General features: G+C 47.7%; 2 protein-coding genes across 2 annotated transcripts in view; one reads left to right on the plus strand and one right to left on the minus strand.

Moving 5' to 3' along the window:
- LOC103717832 overlaps positions 1 to 25,913 on the plus strand; it is a 66,649-nt gene that overhangs the window by 5,654 nt on the left and 35,082 nt on the right. Inside the window, exon 4 of the mRNA XM_039116265.1 lies at positions 24,218 to 24,264. Coding sequence (XP_038972193.1) covers positions 24,218 to 24,264 — 47 coding nt within the window. The remainder of the gene's footprint in view (positions 1 to 24,217; positions 24,265 to 25,913) is intronic.
- LOC120104699 (sodium/hydrogen exchanger 3-like) lies at positions 4,162 to 7,108 on the minus strand. The gene is made up of 6 exons (XM_039116266.1): positions 6,778 to 7,108; positions 5,273 to 5,332; positions 5,109 to 5,155; positions 4,828 to 5,022; positions 4,645 to 4,691; positions 4,162 to 4,305 (listed from the first exon to the last, which is right to left on the minus strand). Exons 1-6 carry the CDS (start codon positions 6,836 to 6,838, stop codon positions 4,221 to 4,223), a joined length of 495 nt encoding a protein of 164 aa, XP_038972194.1. The 5' UTR covers positions 6,839 to 7,108; the 3' UTR covers positions 4,162 to 4,220.

The raw sequence follows: 25,913 nt of genomic DNA on the forward strand, positions 1-25,913 counted from the left end.
TCACTGTGTCCGCTATATTCAGATAGTAGATTGAACAATGTAATTAAACTATCTGATCAAGTTATAATTTGCATATCAATGTTTACAAGTTGAGATGCAGCATGTGTGCTGTGAACTAATAATTAACAAAACTCCTGCTGATTCAAGAAAGTACTTTGATAACATTGAAAGCTGGTGTTGCATAAACAGGAAACAAGATCATGGAACCATATTCTTGAGTATAAACAAAAGAAAACATTTAAAAGTGTTTCACTTTTCAAACTTTCTCTATAAATACTCTGCAAGAATGGTGGAACCAGGGTTTTATTCAAGGAGTGGCCAAAAATGTGGAGGTCACACTAAAACATGGTGCCCTATAGTCGAATATAATTGTAGACATATTTTGAATTGTTCGGCAAAACACGAAAGGAAAATTTTCAATTTATCATACATGCAAGCAATGTATGCCGAACCAGGCCGAACCGCCTAGTTCATCCCATACCGAACCGGTGAGGAATCGGATTGGTCTGGCTCTAAATTTTGAAATCTCCTCCGAACAGTCTTGAATCACTCTGAACTAGGCGATTCGGAGCAGAACCGATGCAAACCGCTCAGTTTGCACGAGTTCGAACCACTCGGTTTGCACTGATTGGAACCAGTTTGGGCTCCTCACCTCTTTAAAAAGCTTGAATTATGATCTATTGAACCAAGATGAATTGCTTGATTCACCCCGTACCGAACTAGTAGCCGACCGGCACGGATCGTAATACTGGTTCGACGGATGTTGCTTGCAAGAAAGGTTCCAGACCTCATATTGACATACTGTTGGTCGGTACATGTGGTATGGTAGTCAATTCGGCTATTGATACTTGGTACCCCCTCCTCCTGTACTGTGTACTAATTCAATATCAATATAGTATAGTACACCCGTTATGCACTGGTGTGACGTACCATGCTTGCAAGTGATTTTCCTCTATGCATGGGCATATATTGGCATGTGTCCCAAAATATATTAATAGAAACAACAATTGAATTAATATAAATTATTCTAAAAATTCTTGACATTGTATAAACTTATTTTTTTTGAAGTTATTATTTATCTAGATTACATTATTTTTAAATGTTCATGTTTTCTTTTTTCAAAATTTCCAATAGTAGTTAAATATGTTTTGTTATTATTTAGTAAATTATTTAAATTATTATTATTGTGTATTAATTCACGCATGGAGAAGGAATCAATTAACTTTTTCTTTTGGATCTATTAAAAAGAATTTTTACCATTGAAACCAAGGTACGTCGTTTCGATATTGGGCCTGTACTGGTACCAATTTATTATTGCGTTGGTATATCTGGTACAGGGACTGGTTGGGCATACCAACACTTGGTACTTCTCTTTTACCAAGTACTGGTTCGGTATCGGTATGGGTTGGTTCACACCTGTACTGACTGGTACAACATTCCTTGATTCAAACAATAAGAGGGTGTGAAGTAGAAGCAATATCTTCAATACAGTTGGAATTGCAAGAATGCTTGAGATCCGAAAATTACAAGCACACTCCCTTTTTCTTAGATAATGCACTCCCTAGGAGGGAAAGAAGATAAGGAACCTTTTATAAAGAATATGAGTCAGTACATGTGTTGGAGGCTCTTAGGAGGAAAAGAGGTGCGTGCATGGACAATGAGGAGAGAAATTCAGATAGTCAAACAGTGGGTAAGGAGTTAATTTTGGAAGAGATTCGATGGTTAATTGGAGACTTTAAGGGTTTGGATTGATTGATCCTTGAGTTGGCAATGAGTAGGAAATTTTTAGTGGGAAAGGGGAGTTTGATTAGAGAGCAGCATTTAGAAGTAGGCCAAACTAGGAGTTTTAATGGGAAAGTGGGAGTCTATCTAACTAATTCCACTACTGCTTTAGGAATTCCAAAGAAAAATTATAAAAAAGGTTAAAGGGAGAATGTTTCACAATCAAGGGATGATGAGACATATCTTGGGAAACATTAGCTAGGAAGAATATTTTAAGAGAGAACACTTCAACTTTGTTAAGTTTACTTTTTATGAAACTCAAACTATTGGACTTCAAGTTAATGCCAATCTTAACAATTAAGCAGTGTAAGTTTAGGTCAAATGCAATATCGCCCATCTTTCCAGGGGAACAACTGGTCTACATGTCCATTTATGTTTCAAAAAAGTAAATAGGTCTGAGTCCCACAATTTCTCCTTTTTATTGGTTTGAGTGATTAAGAAATTTTGGACCTAAATACTTTGTTCAAAGTTGCTGATGGGAATGTAAGTTGTGTTAGTTTTCAGGTTTAAAATTATTTTAAATCCTAATAAGGGCTCAGGCGTGTCTTTTGCTAGATTAGGGAAGTGTTCTGAAATCATTGACCAACCTAAACCCATTCTGGCAGCTAGATCATGGTTTACTAGTTTGACCATAGATCAATCATGGTTTGACGGTTTGACCAAAGCCTACCCTCAAAACCTCTCATTCTCATCTAGATTTAGGACTGAGAACCTCAAAGTTCAACCTATTTGGTAGTTCCCTTTCCCTCTTTGAAGCAAGAAGAAGAAGAAAAAGGGGAAGAAGAAGAAGAAAAAGAGGAAGAAGAAGAAGAAGATGGAGAAGAATGATGTAATACAGTAATTGGACTCACTTCAGTATCAAAGGTTTTGGCACAGGATATATCTTTGATATGTGAGAGGGCATTAAGAGAATTTACTTGGAGGGGGCATCACCAAGAAGTTTGGATGTTTTGTTAGATCTTAGTAGGAAATCACATGGGATCCAGGTTTAGTTTGTATTTTTTTAATTTCTTTTGGTCTCATTGAACTATCTGGAATGGTTCAATTTTTTAACAGGGGATGAATCAATCAAGTTGACCTGTTCAACTTGAATGGGTTTTAGATCATCGAGTCAGGGATTTAAATTACAGCTTTGGTTAGGGTAACTTGAAGTTAAAAGGTATTATACTCTCTATGTGTAGGTGTGCAGGCACGATACTAGAACATCAGTATAAATTGGCACACATGAGGATGACCATATTGGTGTTTTCAGTTTTTCTTTTATATTAGGTTACCTTAAACATCTAATATTGCTGAGAGATGTTTCATTCAAGGTTCCAAGTACCCAATATGTCGAGCCATATGGGAAGTTATTTTACTGCCTTGATATGTTACTGGGGGCTTGGTATGCTCCGATACAGATGCATATATGGTTGCTATGCTAACTTAGCACCTATACCATGTGTCTATATGGGGGCATATTGTCGTGACCATTCTCTCTTGCTATAGTCATCACACTTAACCAAGGTTTTTGGAACCATCCTGAATAACCTGGTTTGGGGTGTACCAAACTAAACCAAGGTGGAACTAGTATTGTTTCGCCTTTCGGTTGGGGAAATGTCTAGACCCAGTTTGCATCGAGCAGAATTGCTTGGATCTGCTCGATTTTGATAGGCACCTGCCTATTTTGTGCTAGAGTGGGTAAAAGAGAGGAGAAAGGGTTGGGAACAAATTTCGTTGTACCGGTGCGTACCATTCCGTATCGGGCATACTATGCTGTACGGACACCAAACTGAGACTCGGTACGAGGGACATATCGAGTCTCGGTATATTGAATCGACTTTCATACAGGTGTACCCAAGGTCTGCTGAACCGACCTGTACCGGTCGGTTCAGCCCGTACCGGACCGGTACAGGGGTATAAAACGGTTCCGACCCAAACTGGGTCGGAATCGATTGGTTCTGTACCTGGACCGGTGCGAACCGGCCCGGTTCGCGCCGGTACAAGCCGGTACCGGTGCGAACCGGCCCGGTTCGCGCCGGTACAAGCCACACTTTCCCCGCGCGGGGGTTCGCGGGGAAGAGCGCCCCACGCGCGGGGAAGAGCGCCCACGCGGCTGGAGCCCGCGTGAGCCTCTTAATGCCACAGAGTGGCATTTAAAGCCACTCTGTGGCATTTGTTTTTTTTTTTTGAAAAACGCGCGCGGACGCGCGAGCGGAGAACGCGCGCCCGCGCGCGATTCCTCGCGTAGGAATCGCGCCCGCGCGCGATTCCCTGCGGGGCACCGTGCCCACACGGGCTGGCAGCCCGCGTGGGGGCATTAAATGCCACAGAGTGGCATTAAATGCCACTCTGTGGCATTTGACGCGTCCGCGCGCGGACGCTTTTTTTTAATTGGGAAATATCAAGCATCATGGAGACAAGGGAAAGCCAGACTGTTTCTAAATATGTTTGTTGATTTAAAAGAAGACACTCACTTCTGCCAGCATATAGGAAAGGTAAGCCATAAGTATCATAATTGCAACTTCACGATCAGTAGAATGTCTATTAAATGGAAATATAAGCAATGAGATCTTTAGCAGAAAACAGGAAAATTTGATTTTGCTTTTGATAGTATCACATCATGTTGCTACATTATAAAATAATATTAATAACTACAAAAGGGTGCTGCAATTATCAGTGTTTTATTTTAAGTATGGAAAGCATAAGAAAAGAAAAAACTGCAGCACCAATCCAGTTCTTTCAGTACTCCTACACTAATAAAATTTTTCCACAGCTAACCATAACCATCCAGCCATATTCCAACTATTTGAGGTTGGCTTTATGGTAACTACAATGCAAAAGAAAACACTAAGAGAAGTTTAGGTTTCTTGCATCACCAACCTGCCAAAATACAACTTTTTGATGATATAAGCACTAAACAATCCAGCCTGCAGAAGAAAGAGAACAAATATCAACCAGAAATAGAACTCTGGCCATTTGGAAAAGGATACAGAAAAGTTGCAAGTTGGAGGGCATATTTCTTTTATGAAAATGAACTACATTACAGAAGCATAACAAACTTACAAATGCTCCAAGAAAAGTGCTGGTAAAGAATAGAGAAAAGAAGTTTGCAACAAACTTCAAAACAGTAACAGCATCAATATTTCCTAGATCAAAGTTTTGGATTGCATTAAAAAGCACTATTGAAGTGGCATCATTTACAACACCTTCGCCAAAAACCAGGCTATAAAGTAAAGGCGTCTCATCCTGACTGAGAACCTGTTTTTCAAGAACACAATTTCCAAATATGGTAAGCTATTATATCTTAAGCTTTGCCTATAACACAAATTTGAGATGTTCAGAACCTGCAAGGTGCAAACAGAATCTGTTGCAGAAAAGATCGCTCCAACTGCTGCAAATATATAAATAGAAGGAAGTTTGAGAGCTCAGGAAACAAGTGATAGCAAAAAAGACATAAGAATTGAGGTAAAAAATATAGAAGCAAAGAGCGTGCAATAAGAGAGCTTACCAAGATAATCTCCAATTTCCAGAACACCTATATCCATTTTTTTAATTATTCCTATTGCTCCTGGACAATAGATGAAGGTCGAGAAATAAATGTGATGCATCATATAGAAAAACAGCAGTTTGTATACTTTTCTCTTCCTTAGAGATTCCCGAATCTTTAAAAATATTCCTCTTAGAATCAGGCCTTCTTGAGATTCCAGAACAACACCTCCAGTATCACTCTAGTTGAGTTTCCACTCTGGAGACCACTTAAAATGCTAATCTTAGAAGACACTCCATATCATGTTTCAGTATATTGTTTAGATTACTCACATGGATCAGAATAATATGATAATATAGGGAAAATGCAATTTGTCTGACTTCCTAAAGATTAATAGTTACAGGTTAAATCTTTTGCTTACTGTTCGCACTGACTACAAAATTATCAATTAAACTAGTAATACGTTACTCCCATGATGAGATCTATAAGAGGCTCCAAATTGAAATCCCTTCTATCCTCTTATCGTTCCGTTTAGCTCATAGCAGTTCTGAAATGTCTTAGCAATATCACATGAAGAAAAGTTTTGCCATGGTCAAGAAAAGGCTGAAATAAACCCAAAGAAGCAGAAAGGCCAGAGCACAATAATTTCTGCGTGCATACTCAGCAAGCAGAGGCACTAGAGAAGCAGCATCGAGAAAGAAAATAAAATCACGGGAGCGAGCAGAAAAAAAGCAAAACAAACTTGGTTGGAACACCATTATACCATGTAAAAGCCACTATCTGCTAGCAGTGCAGCAGGGTTAAATTTTTATCACTAAAAAATATGGGCCCACATTCAGCTAAGGGCAAGCATCAATTACACCTAAATTCATACTTCCTTACTTTTCTCTAATTAGATAAATTCAGATTTTCATAGTTGATTATTTTCAGAGGATATGTTTGCCAGCAGAAATGCAGTTAGGAAAAAAAGGAAGATGGAGACATGATGATAAATTTTACACAGAATATTTCAAATTCTTTGAAATCTTCTGAATTTTAATATCCCATGCTTATTTTAAGATTTAAAAAGTTTGAAAACTTTTGATGCATTCTGATTTTGTTTCTGCCCACATCAATCTTCTGGTATAATTCTTCATATCTTATATTTTTTAGCCTCCTAACTAAATGCTTAATAAATTCATCAACCAAACTAATTTCACCCAGTGTCATCTTGAAAAACTAGATGCTCAATGAGCCATGCCTGAATTTTCTTGAACTCAGAACTGCAGCATGCATGTATTCGGAAAAACTATTTAATCAACTCAGAATACGCCCTTATAAGAGGATAATAAACTACCTGAACAAGTGCAATACTAAGGTTTCTGTCTTGCAGACAGCAAAGTCAACAAAAGACAATTTCTGATAAATACAACATTTGCCATGTTACGGTTTCATGGCATAAAAACTTATGCAATTACATTTATGCTGAAATTCTTTTCCTTGGAATATTTATAGTGCAATTAAATACAAAGAGATCGCGAACTTACCAAGTGAAATAATAATAAAGGAGATCAGTGTTCCAACTGCACCAAACAGCATAATTGTCATGAAGTTGCGGAAGAACCGTTTCTTTTTTACTTGAAACCTGGTGCATAAGAAAATTGGTCAGAATTGTAACATACATTTAAAATGAATGCTCATTGTCAACATCCAAGACTTCCGGTTTTAACAAGATCTGCATAACCAACAGGTGCAAAAATAACGTACAGCTAAATTTATAAGAATAAAGCAGAAACTGCACTTAATACATATTTTTCTGAAATTTGGGCAATATGAAACTTTGGTGTGATGGCTTAAGTGAAGTGCAAGTACACTCCCTTGTACCAGGTTCTGGATAGATCAAGGTTATTTAAACACTTCTGCATTGAAGTTAGGTAATTCAAAATATGCCATTTTGAAACCCAGGATTGCACATTTGGGGATTTTGTTATGAAATGAACTGCTAGCTATTTCGAGCAGACTAATTGACATGTTAGGAGAGAGGATATGTCATAGCCAATAGGAGGCTAATTGACAAGAACACGCTTGATTTTGAGAAGTATAATGTCCTTAGCTATCCAATTTTTTATTCTCAAGTTTTACAATTGGGATATGAGCCTATGTTCGACACCTTATTTGTTGCTGTCAGAGAAATGGCTAAACAAGCTCTTTACTATTTGTTCGACACCTATGTTCGAGCGCGGTTCCCCGCGCGGGGCACCGTGCCCACGCGGGCTGAATGCCACAGAGTGGCATTAAATGCCACTCTGTGGCATTTGAAGCGTCCGCGCGCGTCCCAGACGCGCGCGGACGCGTTTTGTTGTTTTTTTTTTAATTTCCGCGCGCGCGGCTCCGGTTCGGTACGGGTTCCAAGCCGGTACCGAACCGGTGCCGGTGCTCACCGGTACGCCGGTACAATCAGTTCTGCGAACCTTGGGTGTACCAATATTGTACCAGCATGGTACCGATATGGGTCCGATACCGAGACAATAAACTTTGGTCGGAAAGGCCCTTTCTTCTCTAGTTTGAACCCAATAAGGGTGTGGGATAGCTTGAAAGTAAGGAGAATTTTGAGGGAGAGGGCTTTTGTAGCCGATAGCAGTTCGGATCTTTGTCTTAGCAAGGTGGAACCTTTTCTCCTTTCTTTCTTTTTTTCAATATCTAAATAGGCCGAAAATTGAAAAAATAAGAAGAAATCATGCCAAATTTTGTGTTTTGGTATGATTTCATAATATGTTGTAGATCCAAGTATGATCTACACATTAATGCCAATTTTGTGATTTTTGGTTGGTTATTTAATTTTTTATAGTAAAAATAATTTTTTGGGTAAAATAATTAAAGAAATAATATTCATAATTCTAAAAAGATTGTAGCATGTTTGGAGCGTGTGCTACCTACTGTTTTTTTTGGCAATAATTTGTTCAAATTTGGCCATGTATAGCTAACTGAACCTAAATCCAAGTTTAAACAAATTTCAAAAATCATTGGCCATTAAAGCATAGTTAAGGGCTGCAAAAGATCTATATCATATCCAGGGTACGCCGAACTGGTACCCGGTCGGCGTACCGGTGGCGACCTGGACCGAGTTGGTACCGGTTCGGGCCGTACCGAACCGGTACCGACCCGGTCCACCGCGGGAGCGTACCCGCGCGGTTTCCAGCGTGCGCGGGCTGTGTTTTTACCCGTTTTCCCCGCGCTTCCACGGGTGAAGCTGCGCGCACGAGACGCGTTTCCCCGCGTGGGATGCTCGCGGCCGCATTCCTTTTTTTTTTTCTTCTTCTCTTTTTCTTGTCCTTCTTTTCTTCCTTCTTCCCGAATCTTCTCCTTCTCCTTTCTTCTCCTCTCTCCTCCTCTCTTCTCCTCTCTTTCCTCCTTTCTCTCATGAGCAAGGAAGGGCGTTTCCCTGCACGAGGCCCGATACCGGTACGTCTTCTTCTTCTTCTCCTCTTTCTCTTCTTCTTTCTCTTCTTCTTCCTCTTCTTTCCTCTTCTTTTCCGTGCGTGCGAGCGCGCTTCCCCGCGCGAACTGGTGCGAACCGGACCGGTACGCAGCGGAAATCGGTTGGTTCCAGCCCCATGGAGGCCGGAACCGTTTTTTCACAAGCTCAACCGTACCGGTTGGCCCCGGTACCGGTACGGTACGTGCAGAACCGGCCGGTACGGGCCGGTTTAGCATACCATGATCATACCCTTGGTAGGTGCTACATTAGTCCGAACTAAAAATATTTTTGAGTTTTTAACTAAATATATTTTATCATAAAATTAATAAAAGTATTTATAAATTAGAAAAATGATGAATGGTTAGTATTATGTAGGGATAATTTGGACATATCTTCTGGAGTAACTAGACTATTTTTGCATTAAAATATACATTATTAATTTTTTAAGTGATTTATATTTTAAATTGTGTCAGAATTAGATTATGAACAAGATCCCAATGTCTTCACAAGGGACCAGATGTATGTATGATGTAATTTATAGTTATTTGTTGTCTTTAAGACTTTTCAAGCTATAGTTTATTAAATTATCTATTTTAATTTATTAATTTGCACAAAGCACATAGTGTATGATATGTTGGAATCACTATGGAATAACAATTTTTAAAACATATAATAAATAAAACTCTAATTTGAAGTTTTCAGACCTTAAAACATCTTGAAAAGCTAAAAATTAAGAAAACAAAAAAAGGGTTTAAAACCCTGAACTGGTACCATACCCAATATGCTTCTACATATCGTGTGTCCATATAATATAGTATGCTACCATACCAACCCGGTTCCTGACCAATATGATACTTGACTCTGGTTTAGGGAACCTTGCACTCAACCCTTAGCCCATTAAAGCTCCTCTCTTTCTCTTCCCTATTTTCTCTGGCATGACCTAGCAAGGTCACTTGGCTCTAGCAATAGCACCATTAGCCTCTGTCTAGCAGGTATAGCTCCTTTTCCCCCCTTTTGTTCATTCTTTTTGGAGCAAAATAGTGGTGGAGGGTCTCCATGACTCATTTCACTAGTGAATGAAATGGGTGAAATCATTCATCTCATTTTTCAAATTTTGTGTTTTGTTCTAGTCTATAATGGGAAGGAAAACTTACTTTCTTTTTCCTTATCATTGGTAAGAAATGGATGACTTCGACACCTACAATGGATCTTAAATTGGCATGTGGACATGTCTTTATATATCAAGTTGGGCCACGTTGATGATATCACTGAAGACTGGTGGCTCTTAGAGTTGGTAACTAATGAGAAAGTGTGGCAGCTAGTACAAAGCCCCATGCTCAAGTGGCCACCCTTGGGTTTCCGTAGCGGATGGAGTAGCTTGAGTGGATCTGGAATGTGGCGGTGGTCAGCCAGTTCATCCATGACAAAATGGTGTTTATCAACATGCTGGTGTGCAAAACCACACATTATTGACCTTCCAAGATGACATTAATGGCGTGATTCTCATGAGGTACATGGACATGAGGAGTGACCACACTTGAGCAGGGGGAGAGAGAAGATAGTGACAACCAACCGGGGGGGGGGGGGGGGTAGAGAAAACGAGGTGGTGATGGCTGACTGGGGGTGGAGAGAGAGGAGGTGGCTACTTGGAGCGGGGAGAGAGGTAGGTAGGGAGGATGATAAGGAGGTGGGCAAGATGGAGAATAGGAGGTTCTTGTGGCGAGCCTTGGTCGGTAGCAGTTGCAAGTGGAGGGAGGTTGCATAGGTATGTGGGGGAGGATGGAGGCAGAGGGAGGAGATGGTACTCGGGGATGAATGCAGTTTGAGAGTTGGGGTGTGGGGGTTGGCAGGTAGAGTAGAGGATAGGGATGAGAACTTACGTTTAAAGTTTTTCTTAATTTCTAATCCTTTTCCCTCTTTTCTATTTTTATTTCAAAATTTTAAAATAAAATATACAATATAACTTGTATAAAAAAATATAAGTTATTATATAATAAAGTATATGAAAAAATGTAATGTACTTGATTGGGTCTGACTTGGCTAAAAAATGATGAACCCTAACCTGGTCCCATTTCAATGTAGGCCTAAAAATTAAGGCCTAGCTCAGCTATTGGGCTGAAAACCTAGGTTCAAGCAGGCCTAAAATCAAGTTGGGCTGGTAAGTGGGGCTATTTTTTCACTAGTCTAGTGTATGCATGATGGATATGATGCAATATGCCATTCAAGCTAATATGACATTTGGTTTTGGGTCACAACAATATTTTCCATTCACCCTCACCGTCTCAACTACATCTTCATTTGTTATGAATCTTGTAGAGATGCATAATATTAAAAGATTTTGTTGAAAACCCCACTTAAGAAGTTAACTGCATTGTCTCTCTGTTTTTTGTCTCTTATGTTAGAACTTTCTCAAATCGTCAAGCTTACTAGAACATGAAAATATATATTTTCTTGGCACATGTTGAGACTGTTCATAATGACATAATTATTAAAGTTTTTGACAATGAATTACTAAAATATTAGGTCAAATCATTGATATCATTCTCGTTAGGCATAAATTCCTACATCCCAAGGATAGCAAGATTCTTTTCCACAAGGAAGTCTACGCAGGATGTACAAGTCATTGATATCATCCTCTTTTTTTTTTTTTTGCTTAAAATTGATATCATCCTCTTTAGGCATAAATTCTTGCACTACAAGGATAGCAAGATTTTTCACATAAGGGAGCAAGGTATGCCTATCCGAGCTAAACCGTCTGGTTCACCCCATATTGAATCGAACCAATTGGGAATCGGGGCAGTTCGGAGCGGAACTGGTGAGAACCACTTGGTTCACACCGGTTTGAACCCATTCGGTTCCCCCACCTCTTTAAAAGTCTTGAACCCATACCGAATCGGTAGCTGACTAGCATGGGCCCCAGTACCAGTTTGGCGCACCTTGCAAGGGAGTCTATGCAGGATGAGCAAATCATTGATATCATCCTCTTTAGGCATAAATCCTTGCGCTACAAGGATAGCAAGATTCTTTCCCACAAGGGAGTCTACGCAGGATTTCAAGCATTCCCTTCACTGTCCTTTGCTGATATATTTGATTGAAGAATTTTGGATCCTCATGACTACTAGCAGGATGTGTTTCTATATTTTGGTTAGTATTATGAAATTCATCATGGCACCCATATTCACACTGTTAAGAAAATAAATTTTGGAGGCATGTAATTGCCTATATACTTTTTGTTGCTGGTGGTCCAAACCGAGAACGATTGGCACTGCGGTGTGAACGGGGTTCCGTCTGAGTTGTCTTGGTTGGTGTTGGTTGCGCTCCACCTTCCGCCAAGAAACCTGCAAACAAGCCTTGCACCACCACCAGGGTGGTGATGGCCCTCCGACGGTCAAGTCAGAGGAGATTGGAGGAGGAGGAGAGGTGATAATCGCAAGTAAGAGAGTGCTCTGGGAGATATTGCTCACCCCCCCCCTTTTCTCCCCCCAGCCGCATATATACCTGGCTGGGGGGTCTCTCAGGGGGTTCGTTATCGTGGGGCACGATGGTGTGGCCACTGACATGGCCGTTACAGGGCGTCGTGGAGCAGCACCGGGTACGGCCACGTCAGGGCATAGTGGGGCTCCGCTTTGTACGGCTGATGCAGGAGATCGTGGAGCAGCATCGGATACAGCCGTTGCAGGGAGTAGTGGAGCAGGAGGCCGCGGCGTGCCTCTGGGGAATAGCCTGTCGTTATCAAGAGATCTCCGACTCGGGGTCGGAGCGCTGGATCAAGGGGCAGCCGACTCGGGGTCGGGCTGCGGAGCCGAGGATATCCGACTCGGGGTCGGATTGCTGGATCAAAGGGCAGCCGACTCGGGGTCGGGCTGCGGAGCCGAGGACGTCCGACTCGGGGTCGGAGCGCTGGATCAAAGGGCAGCCGACTCGGGGTCGGGCTGCGGAGCCGAGGATGTCCGACTCGGGGTCGGATTGCTGGATCAAAAGGGCAGCCGACTCGGGGTCGGGCTGCGGAGCCGAGGATATCCGACTCGGGGTCGGATTGCTGGATCAAAAGGGCAGCCGTAGTCTTTCTGGGCGCGCGTGCCGGTCACGTGGGGCATGGCGGCTTAGTTCCCCCGTAACAGTAGCCCCCCACTTCCGAGCCTGGAACCAGAAGGGGAACAGGTGAAGGGAGTGATGTTTCGGGATTGCCGCCGTTCCTCGGAGAGGCGCGCGCGCTTCGAGCTCCCCGCCCTTTTTATGGCGTATGGCGGTTATTGCTGACCTGGCAGTTTGAGGATTTCGGCGGACATCCTTCCTTAATGGTGTCGATTCGCCTTTGGGGCGCGAGCGACCCTTCGGCAGCCAGGCGTCCTCTGGCGTCATCGAGGCGTCCCTTGCCTTTCCGCCTATTTAATCGGGGGCCTTTCCTCGTCCGTCTTCTTCTTTTTTTTTGCATACCGGCGTTTTGCCAAATTGTATGGGCCTCGGCCCTGAAACAATGAAAATTAATGCAAGTTGAATGTTTCTTCATCTCGCCTTCGTCCTTCTTTTTCTTTTAACTCTCGGTAGCGTCTTGCTGACTCCTGGCTCCCGAAATTCTTCCGGCGCTAGGCCAGGCATCCGAGAGTTAGGCCTCAGGGAACTCTTCCGGCGCTAAGCCAGGCATCCGAGGGTTGGGCCTCAGGAAATTCTTCCGGCGCTAAGCCAGGCATCCGAGGGTTAGGCCTCGGGAAATTCTTCCGGCGCTAAGCCAGGCATCCGAGGGTTAGGCCTCAGGAAATTCTTCCGGCGCTAAGCCAGGCATCCGAGGGTTAGGCCTCAGGAAATTCTTCCGGCGCTAAGCCAGGCATCCGAGGGTTAGGCCCCAGGAAATTCTTCCGGCGCTAAGCCAGGCATCCGAGGGTTAGGCCTCAGGAAATTCCACTCGTTGGTCGACCAAGGCTGGCGCATGCCGAGGCAACTGGTCGGGGCTTCAGGCTAGTCTGCTCCCGGGATGGTCATCGGGTTAGCCTGGCATCCGAGGGCCGAGCTCGGGACCTTCCACTCGTTGGTCGGCCAAGGCTGGCGCAAGCCGAGGCGACCGGTCGGGGCTTCCGGCTAGTCTGCTCCCGGGATGATCATCGGGCTAGCCAGGCATCCGAGGGCCGTCAAGCCTCAGAAAATTCCGCTCGTTGGTCGGCCAAGGCTGGCGCAAGCCGAGGCGACCGGTCGGGGCTTCCGGCTAGTCTGCTCCCGGGATGATCATCGGGCTAGCCAGGCATCCGAGGGCCGTCAAGCCTCAGGAAATTTCGCTCGTTGGTCGGCCAAGGCTGGCGCGAGCCGAGGCGACCGGTCGGGGCTTCAGGCTAGTCTGCTCCCGGGATGATCATCGGGTTAGCCTGGCATCCGAGGGCCGAGCCTCGGGACATTCCGCTCGTTGGTCGGCCAAGGCTGGCGCAAGCCGAGGCGACCGGTCGGGGCTTCCGGCTAGTCTGCTCCCGGGATGATCATCGGACTAGCCAGGCATCCGAGGGCCGTCAAGCCTCAGGAAATTCCGCTCGTTGGTCGGCCAAGGCTGGCGCAAGCCGAGGCGACCGGTCGGGGCTTCCGGCTAGTCTGCTCCCGGGATGATCATCGGGCTAGCCAGGCATCCGAGGGCCGTCAAGCCTCAAGAAATTCCGCTCGTTGGTCGGCCAAGGCTGGCGCGAGCCGAGGCGACCGGTCGGGGCTTCCGGCTAGTCTGCTCCCGGGATGATCATCGGGTTAGCCTGGCATCCGAGGGCCGAGCCTCGGGACATTCCGCTCGTTGGTCGGCCAAGGCTGGCGCAAGCCGAGGCGACCGGTCGGGGCTTCCGGCTAGTCTGCTCCCGGGATGATCATCGGGCTAGCCAGGCATCCGAGGGCCGTCAAGCCTCAGGAAATTCCGCTCGTTGGTCGGCCAAGGCTGGCGCGAGCCGAGGCGACCGGTCGGGGCTTCAGGCTAGTCTGCTCCCGGGATGATCATCGGGTTAGCCTGGCATCCGAGGGCCGAGCCTCGGGACATTCCGCTCGTTGGTCGGCCAAGGCTGGCGCAAGCCGAGGCGACCGGTCGGGGCTTCCGGCTAGTCTGCTCCCGGGATGATCATCGGGCTAGCCAGGCATCCGAGGGCCGTCAAGCCTCAGGAAATTCCGCTCGTTGGTCGGCCAAGGCTGGCGCGAGCCGAGGCGACCGGTCGGGGCTTCAGGCTAGTCTGCTCCCGGGATGATCATCGGGTTAGCCTGGCATCCGAGGGCCGAGCCTCGGGACATTCCGCTCGTTGGTCGGCCAAGGCTGGCGCAAGCCGAGGCGACCGGTCGGGGCTTCAGGCTAGTCTGCTCCCGGGATGATCATCGGGTTAGCCTGGCATCCGAGGGCCGAGCCTCGGGACATTCCACTCGTTGGTCGGCCAAGGCTGGCGCAAGCCGAGGCGATCGGTCGGGGCTTCCGGCTAGTCTGCTCCCGGGATGATCATCGGGCTAGCCAGGCATCCGAGGGCCGAGCCTCGGAAAATTCCGCTCGCTGGTCGTGCGCTTGTCGCTCGCTGCCCGACGGGGTTTCTCCGTGGCCAGCCGCGATCATGTTTCTCCTTTTCTCTAAGCGTTGCCTGGGGGAACACGAGAAGGGCATTAAACGCTAATTAATGCGTTACCTGGGAAATCGGATCGCCAGCTGCTGCTTGCGAGGAGTGTTAGTTGAGCGGCCGCGATACGCGGGTTCTTCGAGGAGGATACGGCCTGGGCGCGAGCGGAGATATGTGGACCTAGGGGTACATGACACCCGGATTGTCCTGCACAAAGAATGCAGTTTAAGGAGAATGACGCTTAGGAAATCGCGGGGAGATACGCCTCGGAAGCCGGAACGGCTCCGGTTTCAATGCGCCTGCATTTATTGGAGCCACCCGCATCGGAACGACCAGGGGGCCGCAGTTTGGCTATAAATACAGGTGCAGGTACGATGGAGTTTGCCAAGCCGGAGCTGTTCAGGTTGCCATGGATCGCGGACCTCCTCCTTGGCATATGACTGAGAGACTCCTGTTGAAGGAAAGGGGAGGCGCTCCCCTTGCGACTTCAGCCAACTAGCCGTTTCATCTGGGATCAACAAGGAGGGTCTTCCCGGCGGAACTCCGCTCTAGGCGTTTCATCCGGGATCACATCTCCCCTCCTTGAAGTTCAGCCTCCCGATTGAGCTCTGCACCAGACGCTCAGTCCGGGACCGCGCCTCCATATGCTCTTCCCCCTCAAATTCCTTCTCTTTCCTACCACTGGGGAGGATGGGAATATCCTTTGGAGGCGGCGTTCCCCTGGGGGCAGCGGGAGCTTCTTCTGCGGCGGCTCCTCGTCTTTTTGGTGAGGTGCTGGATGGCGCCTCCGGTTAGAAGCACCCACTTCCGGTGGGATTGCAGCTGCTTTGGGTTGAGGGTTTGGGATCCTCGGTCCTCAGCTCCACGGATTCTCCACCTCTTCTTTGCTTTCTTTACTCCCTAATTCCCCTCTGGGAATTCCTTGTAATCACACGAGCACGCCATTGTAACCAGAAATTATTGAAATGAAAAGTGTTGCACCTTTTCAAATTGTCTTTCTGGCCTTGTTGTTCTACTGGTAATACATCCGCAGGTTAGCGGAATTCCAGCCCCTTGGAATTTCTCGGCCATCTAGGGCTTCCAACTGGTAGGAGCCAGGTCGGTTTACCCAACGAACTTTATACGGGCCTTCCCAATTCGGCGCTAGCTTCCCACCTTCCGTAGGTTGAGATGCCTTAGCTCGCCTCAGCACCAGATCTCCAATTCTGAAAAGCTTCGGTCGGACTTTGGAGTTGTAATATCGGGCCACCCTCCGCTGATACATTGCCATCCGAACCTGCGCCATTTCCCTTGCTTCTTCCAAGAGATCCAGGTTCCCTCGGAGTTGCTCCGAGTTGGCCTCGGGTCGGTGTGCGGCTACCCGAGGTGAGGGAAGTCCGAGCTCTACGGGGACAACGGCTTCCGTGCCATAGGTTAGGCTGAAAGGCGTCTCCCCGGTAGGAGTCCGATGCGTGGTCCGATACGCCCAAAGGACATTCTCGAGTTCCTCGACCCAAGCTTGCCCCGTCCGTCCGATCCGCGCTTTGATACCTTGGAGGATTGTCCGATTTGTGACCTCGGCCTCGCCGTTGGTTTGGGGATGCGACACGGACGTGAACCGATGTTCGATCCCGAACTCCTCGCAGAAGTCTCGGAAATGCTTGTTATCAAACTGTCGACCGTTATCCGAGATGAGGACCCGAGGTACCTCAAATCGGACAATGATGTTCTTCTTTACGAACTTCCGGACTTGCGCCTCCGTGATGGTGGCCAGTGGCTCTGCCTCCACCCACTTGGTGAAGTAGTCGATGGCGACAATCAAAATTTCCGCTGGGCCGAAGCGATGGGGAATGGTCCGAGGATATCCATTCCCCACTGTGCAAAGGGCCAGGGGGCGGTGATTGGCGCCAAGGGAACAGAGGGGACTCTCTGGATGTTGGCGTGGCGCTGGCAGGCGTCGCATTTCCGTACGTGATCCTTTGAGTCTTCCAATAAGGTCGGCCAATAGTAGCCTTGCCTCATGATCTTATGTGCCAGGGACCTAGCCCCCAGGTGCGATCCGCAGATGCCTTCGTGGACTTCGCTGAGGGCGTAAGCCGCTTCCGAAGGGCGGAGGCACCTTAAGAGGGGGGCGGTGAACGAGGTCCGATACAGCCTCCCTTCGTAGAGTACGTAGTGGGCGGACTTCATAACAAGTCGCCGAGCTTGATCTTCATCTTCGGGGAGGATCCCTTCGGCGAGGTAAGCTACAAGCGGGTCCATCCAAGATGGTTCCGGATCAATTGCCATTACCGCTTCAGCCTCGCCGATGCTCGGGGCATCTAGGGTCTCCAGGTATATCGCCCTTGACAAGTTGTGTGCCTCAGCGCCCACCAAGCGGGACAACCTGTCGGCCCTAGCATTTTCGCTCCTTGGGACCTGCTGAATGTCAATACTGCCGAGGTCGGGAATGAGTGCTTGCACCTTCCGGACGTAGCTCTGCATGGTCGGGCTCCGTGCCTCGAACTCCCCTCGAACCTGCCCGACCACCAGCTGGGAGTCGGTGAAGACCTTCAGACGCCGGATGCCGAGCTCCTTGGCGAGTTTGAGTCCCGTGACTAGGGCCTCGTACTCCGCCTCATTGTTGGTCACTGGAAATCCGAACCTCAAGGCATACTCGGCTATCACTCCATCGGGATTGGTAAGGACCAGCCCAGCCCCTCCACCTTCAGGGTTCGACGACCCGTCAATGTGGAGCGTCCAGATCGGGAGATCGAGGCTGGGTGTTTCCGGCGGCCTAGGTTCCGCCTCCTGCACAGTGCACTCAGCGAGAAAGTCCGCGAGCACCTGGGCCTTGATGGCGGGCCGGGGCTGGTAGCGGATGTCGAACTCACCAAGTTCTACTGCCCACTTCACCAGCCGTCCCGCATTCTCAGGATTGCTGAGGATCTGCCGCAGTGGTTGATCGGTCAAAAGGGTGACAGAATGAGCCTGGAAATAGGGGCGAAGCCTCCTGGTCGCAGTCAGCAGCGCGAAGGCGATCTTTTCAGCCTTCGTGTACCGCGTCTCGGCATCCCGGAGGACTCGGCTGGTGTAGTACACGGGCTTCTGAAGTTTTGCCTCTTCCCGAACCAGTACTGCGCTGACTGCGGTTGGGGAGACCGCCAGGTAAAGGTAGAGCATCTCCCCCTCTTGTGGCTTGGACAGCAGGGGAGGAGACGCCATGTACTCCTTGAGCTGGTCGAACGCCACTTGACATTCAGCCGTCCAGAGGAAGTCTTTCGGGCGCTTCAACACCTTGAAGAACGGTTGGCAGCGTTCGGCCGATTTTGCCACAAATCGTCCGAGCGCGGCGACCCTTCCAGCGAGCTCCTGAACCTCCTTCACTTTGGTCGGAGGGGACATATCTTGGATGGCCTTGATTTTGTCCGGGTTGGCCTCGATCCCCCGCTGGTTGACAATGAAGCCGAGGAACCTCCCGGCCGAAGCACCAAAGGCGCACTTCGCTGGGTTTAGCTTCATACGAAACTTCCGCAAGGTGGCGAAGGTCTCCTCCAGATCCGCAATGTGCTGATCCGCATGGCGGCTCTTTACCAGCATATCGTCCACGTACACCTCCATGTTCCGGCCGATCTGCTCCTTGAAGATTTTATTGACGAGGCGCTGGTAAGTAGCGCCAGCGTTCTTCAGACCGAAGGGCATTACCTTGTAACAGTACAGCCCCCTGTCTGTTATGAAGGCCGTTTTCTCCTCGTCCTGTGGAGCCATCATTATTTGGTTGTAGCCGGAGAAGGCGTCCATGAAAGACAGCAGCTGATATCCGGAAGTCGCGTCGACCAGTTGGTCTATTCGCGGAAGCGGAAAGCTATCCTTGGGGCACGCCTTGTTCAGGTCGGTGTAGTCGACGCACATCCTCCACTTCCCGCTCGCCTTCCGGACAAGTACGACGTTTGCCAGCCACTCGGGGTAGCTCACTTCCCTTATGAAACCTGCCTCCAAGAGTTTGTCTACCTCCTGGTCGACCACCCGGATCCGATCCGGGGCACAGTGTCTCTTCTTTTGCTTTACTGGTCGGTGGGTCGGGTCGACGTTGAGGGCGTGAGAAATGACCTCCGGGTCGATCCCAGGTACATCGGCCGCCGACCAGGCAAACACATCAGCATTGGCTCGGAGGAATTCCACTAACCGGAGCCGAGCTTCCAAGTCGAGGTTGGCACCGACCCGGACCGTGCGGTCCGGGCGGCCTTCTTCGAGGGGAACTTCGATTACGCCCTCGGCCGGCTCCCCGTGCCGCAAGGCCACTTCGTCTCTGGCGTCAAGGGACTCGACGCTTAGGGCCTCCATGGGCTTCTTCCCTTTGAGAGTTGCTAGGAAACACTGCCGTGCGGTTGGTTGGTCACCTCGGACCTCTCCAATCCCGGCCGCCGTGGGGAACCGCATGAGCAAATGGTAGGTAGAAACCACCGCGCGAAGGGCGTTCAGTCCGGGTCGTCCGAGGATAGCGTTGTAGGCCGAGGGGACACGGACGACCAAGAACCCGAGTCGCACCGTGGCTTCTGCGGGTGCAACGCCCGCAGTCACAGGCAGCTCAATGACACCTTCGGCCGAGATAGCGTCTCCAGTGAATCCTATGAGGGGGGTGGATGTTTTGTGCAACAATTGTCGGGACAAGCTCATCTTTTGGAAGGCCTCGTAATACAAAATATCAGCTGAGCTTCCACTATCCACAAGAACACGCCTTACATCATAGTTCGCCATAGTGAGAGAGATCACCATGGCGTCATCGTGGGGAGTCTGAACCCCCTTTACATCTTCATCACAAAAAGCGATTACATTTCCGACCCGCTGCCTCTTCGCGACAGCCACTCCTGATGCTTCCGCCGAGCCCCCTGCGTTCCTCACGGGCCGAGAGCAGCCCCCAGTGATGGTGTGGATCACTCCCGCAACGGGTCGATTCTGCTCCCGAGGCTCCTGAGGGGCCGGGTCGGCCGGACGCGGGTCTGCCGGGGGACGTCGGTCGTTTACATATCGACCGAGACGCCCTCGGCGAATGAGAGCCTCGATCTCGTCCCGAAGCTGGAAGCAGTCTTCGGTATCGTGGCCGTGGTCTCGGTGGTACTCACAGTATGCCCGAGATAACAGCTCCGGGAAGCTCCGCGGCAGGCGTTTGTCCAGGGAGAAGGTGAGTCTGCCCTTCCGGAAGCCACGCTTCAGGGCTGAGAGAGCCACTTCCTGGCTCAGGTTCCGGACCTCCAGTGTAGCCTTGTTGAAGCGGGTGAGATAATCCCGCAGGCTTTCTCCCTCGTTTTGCCGGACATCAAAGAGGGAGTCGGAGACCAGTCGCCGCCTGCTACTGACGGCGAAATGGTTGATGAAGAAGCGGGTGAACTGGTCGAAGGACTGGATGGAGTTAGCCTCCAGGCCGGCGAACCATGCCCTTGCCGGGCCACGGAGGGTCGCCGGGAAGGCCTTGCAGAGGAGCGGATCCGATGCTCCATGGAGGAGCATAAGAGTCCTGAAACTCTCCACGTGGTCCCGCGGGTCCGCCGCCCCGTCGTAGGGTTCGATCGCCGGCATTTTGAACCCCGGCGGGTTCGGGGTCCGCAGGATCCTCGAGGCAAGCGCCGGCTGGGAGGAGATCTCCAAGTCAGCGAAGGGATCTTTGGAGTGGCCCTTCAGGACCTGGAGCTGTCTATGGAGATCGTCCACCCGCCGGTCCAGGGAGCGCGACCGGTGGGTGGGGGACAAGGAGTGGCGCGAGGGGGACCGACTGGAGTGCGGGCCCCTCGAGGACTGGGGTGTCTGAGAACGCGCCCGGGTCCGCCTCTCGTACCCCGCACAGCTCCGATGAGAAGGTCCTGGCAGAATGGACCGCACTCGAAAATCCTCCTCGCGCCGGCGCTCCTCTCCATGGGAGAGGAAGGAGCGCGGGTTGTGAGGAAGAGGCGAGTGCTCGGGGGGCAGCGGCTCCTGAGCCCGTTGCGGCACCCGAGAGATCACACCCTGCAGATTCTGCACTGCCTCCGCGAGGGTGCGAACCTGCTGGGCTAGCTGGTCGAACTGAGCAGCTTCGACCGTCTGAATGGGAGAAGGGGCGGTGGAGTGCTGCTGAGAGTGCGTTGGGGACGCAGCAGCCTCCCGGCCGGAGGCGCGAGAGGCTCCGCGACCGGAAGCATTGGAAGCTCCACGACCACCTCGCCGTGCCATTACGATCGTTCTAAGATTCGGTCCCTCCTTCTAGCGCCAACTGTTGCTGGTGGTCCAAACCGAGAACGATTGGCACTGCGGTGTGAACGGGGTTCCGTCTGAGTTGTCTTGGTTGGTGTTGGTTGCGCTCCACCTTCCGCCAAGAAACCTGCAAACAAGCCTTGCACCACCACCAGGGTGGTGATGGCCCTCCGACGGTCAAGTCAGAGGAGATTGGAGGAGGAGGAGAGGTGATAATCGCAAGTAAGAGAGTGCTCTGGGAGATATTGCTCACCCCCCCCTTTTCTCCCCCCAGCCGCATATATACCTGGCTGGGGGGTCTCTCAGGGGGGTTCGTTATCGTGGGGCACGATGGTGTGGCCACTGACATGGCCGTTACAGGGCGTCGTGGAGCAGCACCGGGTACGGCCACGTCAGGGCATAGTGGGGCTCCGCTTTGTACGGCTGATGCAGGAGATCGTGGAGCAGCATCGGATACAGCCGTTGCAGGGAGTAGTGGAGCAGGAGGCCGCGGCGTGCCTCTGGGGAATAGCCTGTCGTTATCAAGAGATCTCCGACTCGGGGTCGGAGCGCTGGATCAAGGGGCAGCCGACTCGGGGTCGGGCTGCGGAGCCGAGGATATCCGACTCGGGGTCGGATTGCTGGATCAAAGGGCAGCCGACTCGGGGTCGGGCTGCGGAGCCGAGGACGTCCGACTCGGGGTCGGAGCGCTGGATCAAAGGGCAGCCGACTCGGGGTCGGGCTGCGGAGCCGAGGATGTCCGACTCGGGGTCGGATTGCTGGATCAAAAGGGCAGCCGACTCGGGGTCGGGCTGCGGAGCCGAGGATGTCCGACTCGGGGTCGGATTGCTGGATCAAAAGGGCAGCCGTAGTCTTCCTGGGCGCGCGTGCCGGTCACGTGGGGCATGGCGGCTTAGTTCCCCCGTAACACTTTTTATATACATTTCAATCATTACATGATTAATCTGCTAAATACAGTACATTTAAATAAATTATATACGTGTACATGGGTTTCATATACATATGTATGAATGGAGATATATATGAATGGATGTATTCATTCATCTTTATTAGTGCTTGTGAATTTGTTATCTATCATGTTCAATACATGGTATTTATGCATGTGAATTCATGTTACTTTTCACTTAGTGTTGAGGTCCTTTGTTTCATTATGTTTGCATCTGTGCTTTAGAGATAAGTTACTTCTTAAGCAATTCTTCCTAAAAGAGCATGGTAGCAAAGACTGGGTTCACCGGTTCACCCTAAAGAGACCTTTGAAATCTTCAAAGGTATACTTTGGGAGAGTGGTTTACAGTTTGCCTATTAACGCATCATTTTGAAGCTTCATGAGTTACCTTCTGTTTTCAGCCTCCTGCTCATGGTTATTATTGAAAATGAGCATCACTGCTAGCATGAGGAAAAGTCTCCAAATTTAAAGTAGAACACTAGGGCATAATTCTACTTGGAACTTGGAACTAACAATTCTCGAAATTTAAACCAGCATGAGGAACTTGGAACTAACAATTCTACTTGTCCATTGATCTCTTGCTTCACCCATTGCCCTAATGTCTTCTCCATGATCTGTTGCGTAATTCATTTTAGACCATTTTGGAGCTTTAATTTTTGCTCCATGGCGCCTTAAGATTATCATACATCTTTTCATTTTTTTTAGGTGCTGCTTGAATTTTTTCAATCCATGTGGACCTCTGAGTGTAGATTCAATCTACTTTTCCCCTGGTTTAAATAGAAAGATCAAAATTTAATGCTCATTTATAGGCCACCAAATCTTCGTTATATCACATTTTGGGGTCGTAAATCATTTTTTAAGTCGATAGTGTCCTTTGCTTGTTCATTCAGTCCCCTTCATGAGCTCTATCTTTGTAGATTATGATAGGAACTTTAGTTCATTTTCATATTTTATTGTGTTCTATTTTTTTTATTGCCATTGATTTTGCTTGTTCTAACCATAGGAATTGTATGGACCCCTTCTAACATCTTGTGTGGTTAATATTCTTGGTTTGTTCTAGGCTTTGCCATCCTAGCAACTTTTTGTGTCTGATCTATTTTTTGGGTTCTTTGACTTGATATAGCAATCTAATATTCATTTGTGCTTCATTCTTGTTGCTCAACACCTTGGCAATGTTTTATAGTTTATACTTTATAGTTTATAGTTTATACGCTTAATTTTTGTCGCATTTTCTAAACTAAAGGCTTTCCTTTGCTTCATACGTAGTCTACTTATCTCTTTAGCCTTTTCACTAATAACCTAATTGGCTATTTTTCACTAATCTCACTCTTATAATCCATTTTACACCCTCATTGCATCAGTGTCGTTCTTTATCTAGCCTCTTTGTGAATTTAGGAATTGTTAGATTATATATTGTCGTCCAATAGGAAAGGTATTTACTGCTTTACTAGGACTACATGGTGATCCATCTGTAAGAACATCTATAAAAGGTGATCATTTGATGATTCTGAAATAATGGCTTTCCATTTGAACAATCTTTTTTATGATTTAGAAGAAAATTTTGAGACATTCTTATTGCTGTTGGTTGATCTAAAAACATTTTATGATGTTGAAGGAAAATTATAAGTAATTTTTGCTTATTAGTGTTTCACAAAGGTGAAGATAAAAATTCTTCTGTTTTCGTTTGTTGGCTAAGTTTTGCACCAAAGTGGAGTATGATGCTACTAGATTTAGATATCTATTATATTTTATATCATTAAACTTCATCCTTGTTATGCTGGTAGTAAATTTTCATTTGTGTTTTACTCTCCTTTTTGCAGATATGCATGTATTTGATTGTAGACCACTGACAGATCCCTTGCACCTGGTAAGTTTTTGAATAAATTATACATAATTTGGCTATGATCAAGAAATAAAAATATTCAGACAGTTTGTCATGCTGATGTTGGGTCTATTTAATCTAGTGGAGCCTGTATTGCAAAGTTCAAGGCAGTATCCTCTCAACCTAAACTTACATTAGTTGGAAAATTTAACTCTTTGAATATCTGAACCAAGGTATGCTATGCTGGTACTAGGACCCGTATTGATTGCTTGGCGGTATGGTATGGTATGGTACCGTGTCGTTCGATTCTAGGCCCATACCAATATAGCTAGAGTTGGTGAGGGAGGTGGAGAGGGAGAAGGAAAGATAGAAAAAGAGAGAGGGAGGAAGGGAGAGAGCGGAAATGAGGGAGAGGGAGGGGGGAGAGAGAGAGAGGTTGAGAGAGTAGGAGAGAGAGGGCGTTCGAGCTCTGTCTCCTCCGGCTGCATGAAAACAAGCACGGTGCCCCTGTTGCGTTGAAAAGATAGAGAGAGAGAGGTAGAGGGAGGGAGGGAGAGAGAGAGGGAGGGGGGAGAGGGCTTTCGAGGTCCCCCTCCTCCGGCCACACAAAAATGAGGGCAAAGCCCCTGTTTTGAAACAGGGGAGGTATAGCATTCCGTGATCTGAACTTTGCTATATACAACTATTTCACAAAAAAAAATAGAGTTTTACTTGGACATAATAGTTTACTGCTGAAAGTTTTTTGCTGCCACTACCACATATTCCTTGCAAAATTTTCATATGATTAATTGTCATTTCATGCTCATTGATCTCATGCAAAGGGTGGATTTGACAATAGAGAAGTGCTGTAAGTGCAAAAACTTAGCAACAAATGAACCCTTAGAGATCATAATCTGTGAAGAACCAAGACTTGAACTCACCTGAATCTGAAAGTATGACTATGATAATTGATCAAATATGGGCACAAAGTCACACCAATATTTATCATTCTTAGACAAACCTTGCGATCGAGTAGAACATAAATAGAAGTACATTGTGAACCATAAATCTTAGTAAAGTCCATTTGCAAAACTTTGAACAGAGCCTACTCTACATAATAATATACCTTCAAAGATGCATGCAACCAAACACAATTACAATATTCTTGCCTTCTTGGTGTTGCTTCAATAATCACTTGGTATCTTAAAAGCAACAGCAAGTCCAATTTTAAAAATGTGCTCTATAACCCTCGATAATCACTCTAAGAAGACATATAATAGATAAAATGATAAACAATTCATCAATTAAACCTCTACCGTGGTCAAAGAATTTAAGTTCTACTAGAAATCAAATGACTTGGAATCATAAAACACAAATCAAATAGTCACGGAAAAATTTTAGCTAAAGGTTCATCCAAGGTCTGCTGAACCGCCCCTGACCGGTCCAGTACAGCCTTAAAAAATAGTTCCACTTTCGTACTTGTGCAAATTGGTCCGGTTTGCACGGGTACAAGCCCGGTACCGGGCTCATCTTCTTCGACCAGTTCGCACCGGTACAAGCACGGTACCGGTGTAAACCGGGCCGGTACCGGGCTCATCTTCTTCCTCTTTGGTGGAGGGGAGGCAGAGGTGGTGCGGTGACCGTAGCGGCAAGAGGGCCCGAAGCCCTCCTCCTCCCTCTGGGACGGCGCTCGCACGGTCATCCCTTGCCGGCAC

Source organism: Phoenix dactylifera, unplaced genomic scaffold (assembly GCF_009389715.1).
Source record: "Phoenix dactylifera cultivar Barhee BC4 unplaced genomic scaffold, palm_55x_up_171113_PBpolish2nd_filt_p 000077F, whole genome shotgun sequence".
Lineage (NCBI taxonomy): Eukaryota > Viridiplantae > Streptophyta > Magnoliopsida > Arecales > Arecaceae > Phoenix > Phoenix dactylifera.

Excerpts from the sequence above, each read along its gene's own strand:
- LOC120104699 (XM_039116266.1), bottom strand. The coding sequence starts at position 6,838 with ATGACAATTATGCTGTTTGGTGCAGTTGGAACACTGATCTCCTTTATT. Across the intron at positions 5,156-5,272 it reads GGAAATTGGAGATTATCTTG|CAGTTGGAGCGATCTTTTCT; the intron begins GTAAGCTCTCTT and ends ATATATTTGCAG. Across the intron at positions 4,692-4,827 it reads GCACTTTTCTTGGAGCATTT|GCTGGATTGTTTAGTGCTTA; the intron begins GTAAGTTTGTTA and ends TTTCTTCTGCAG.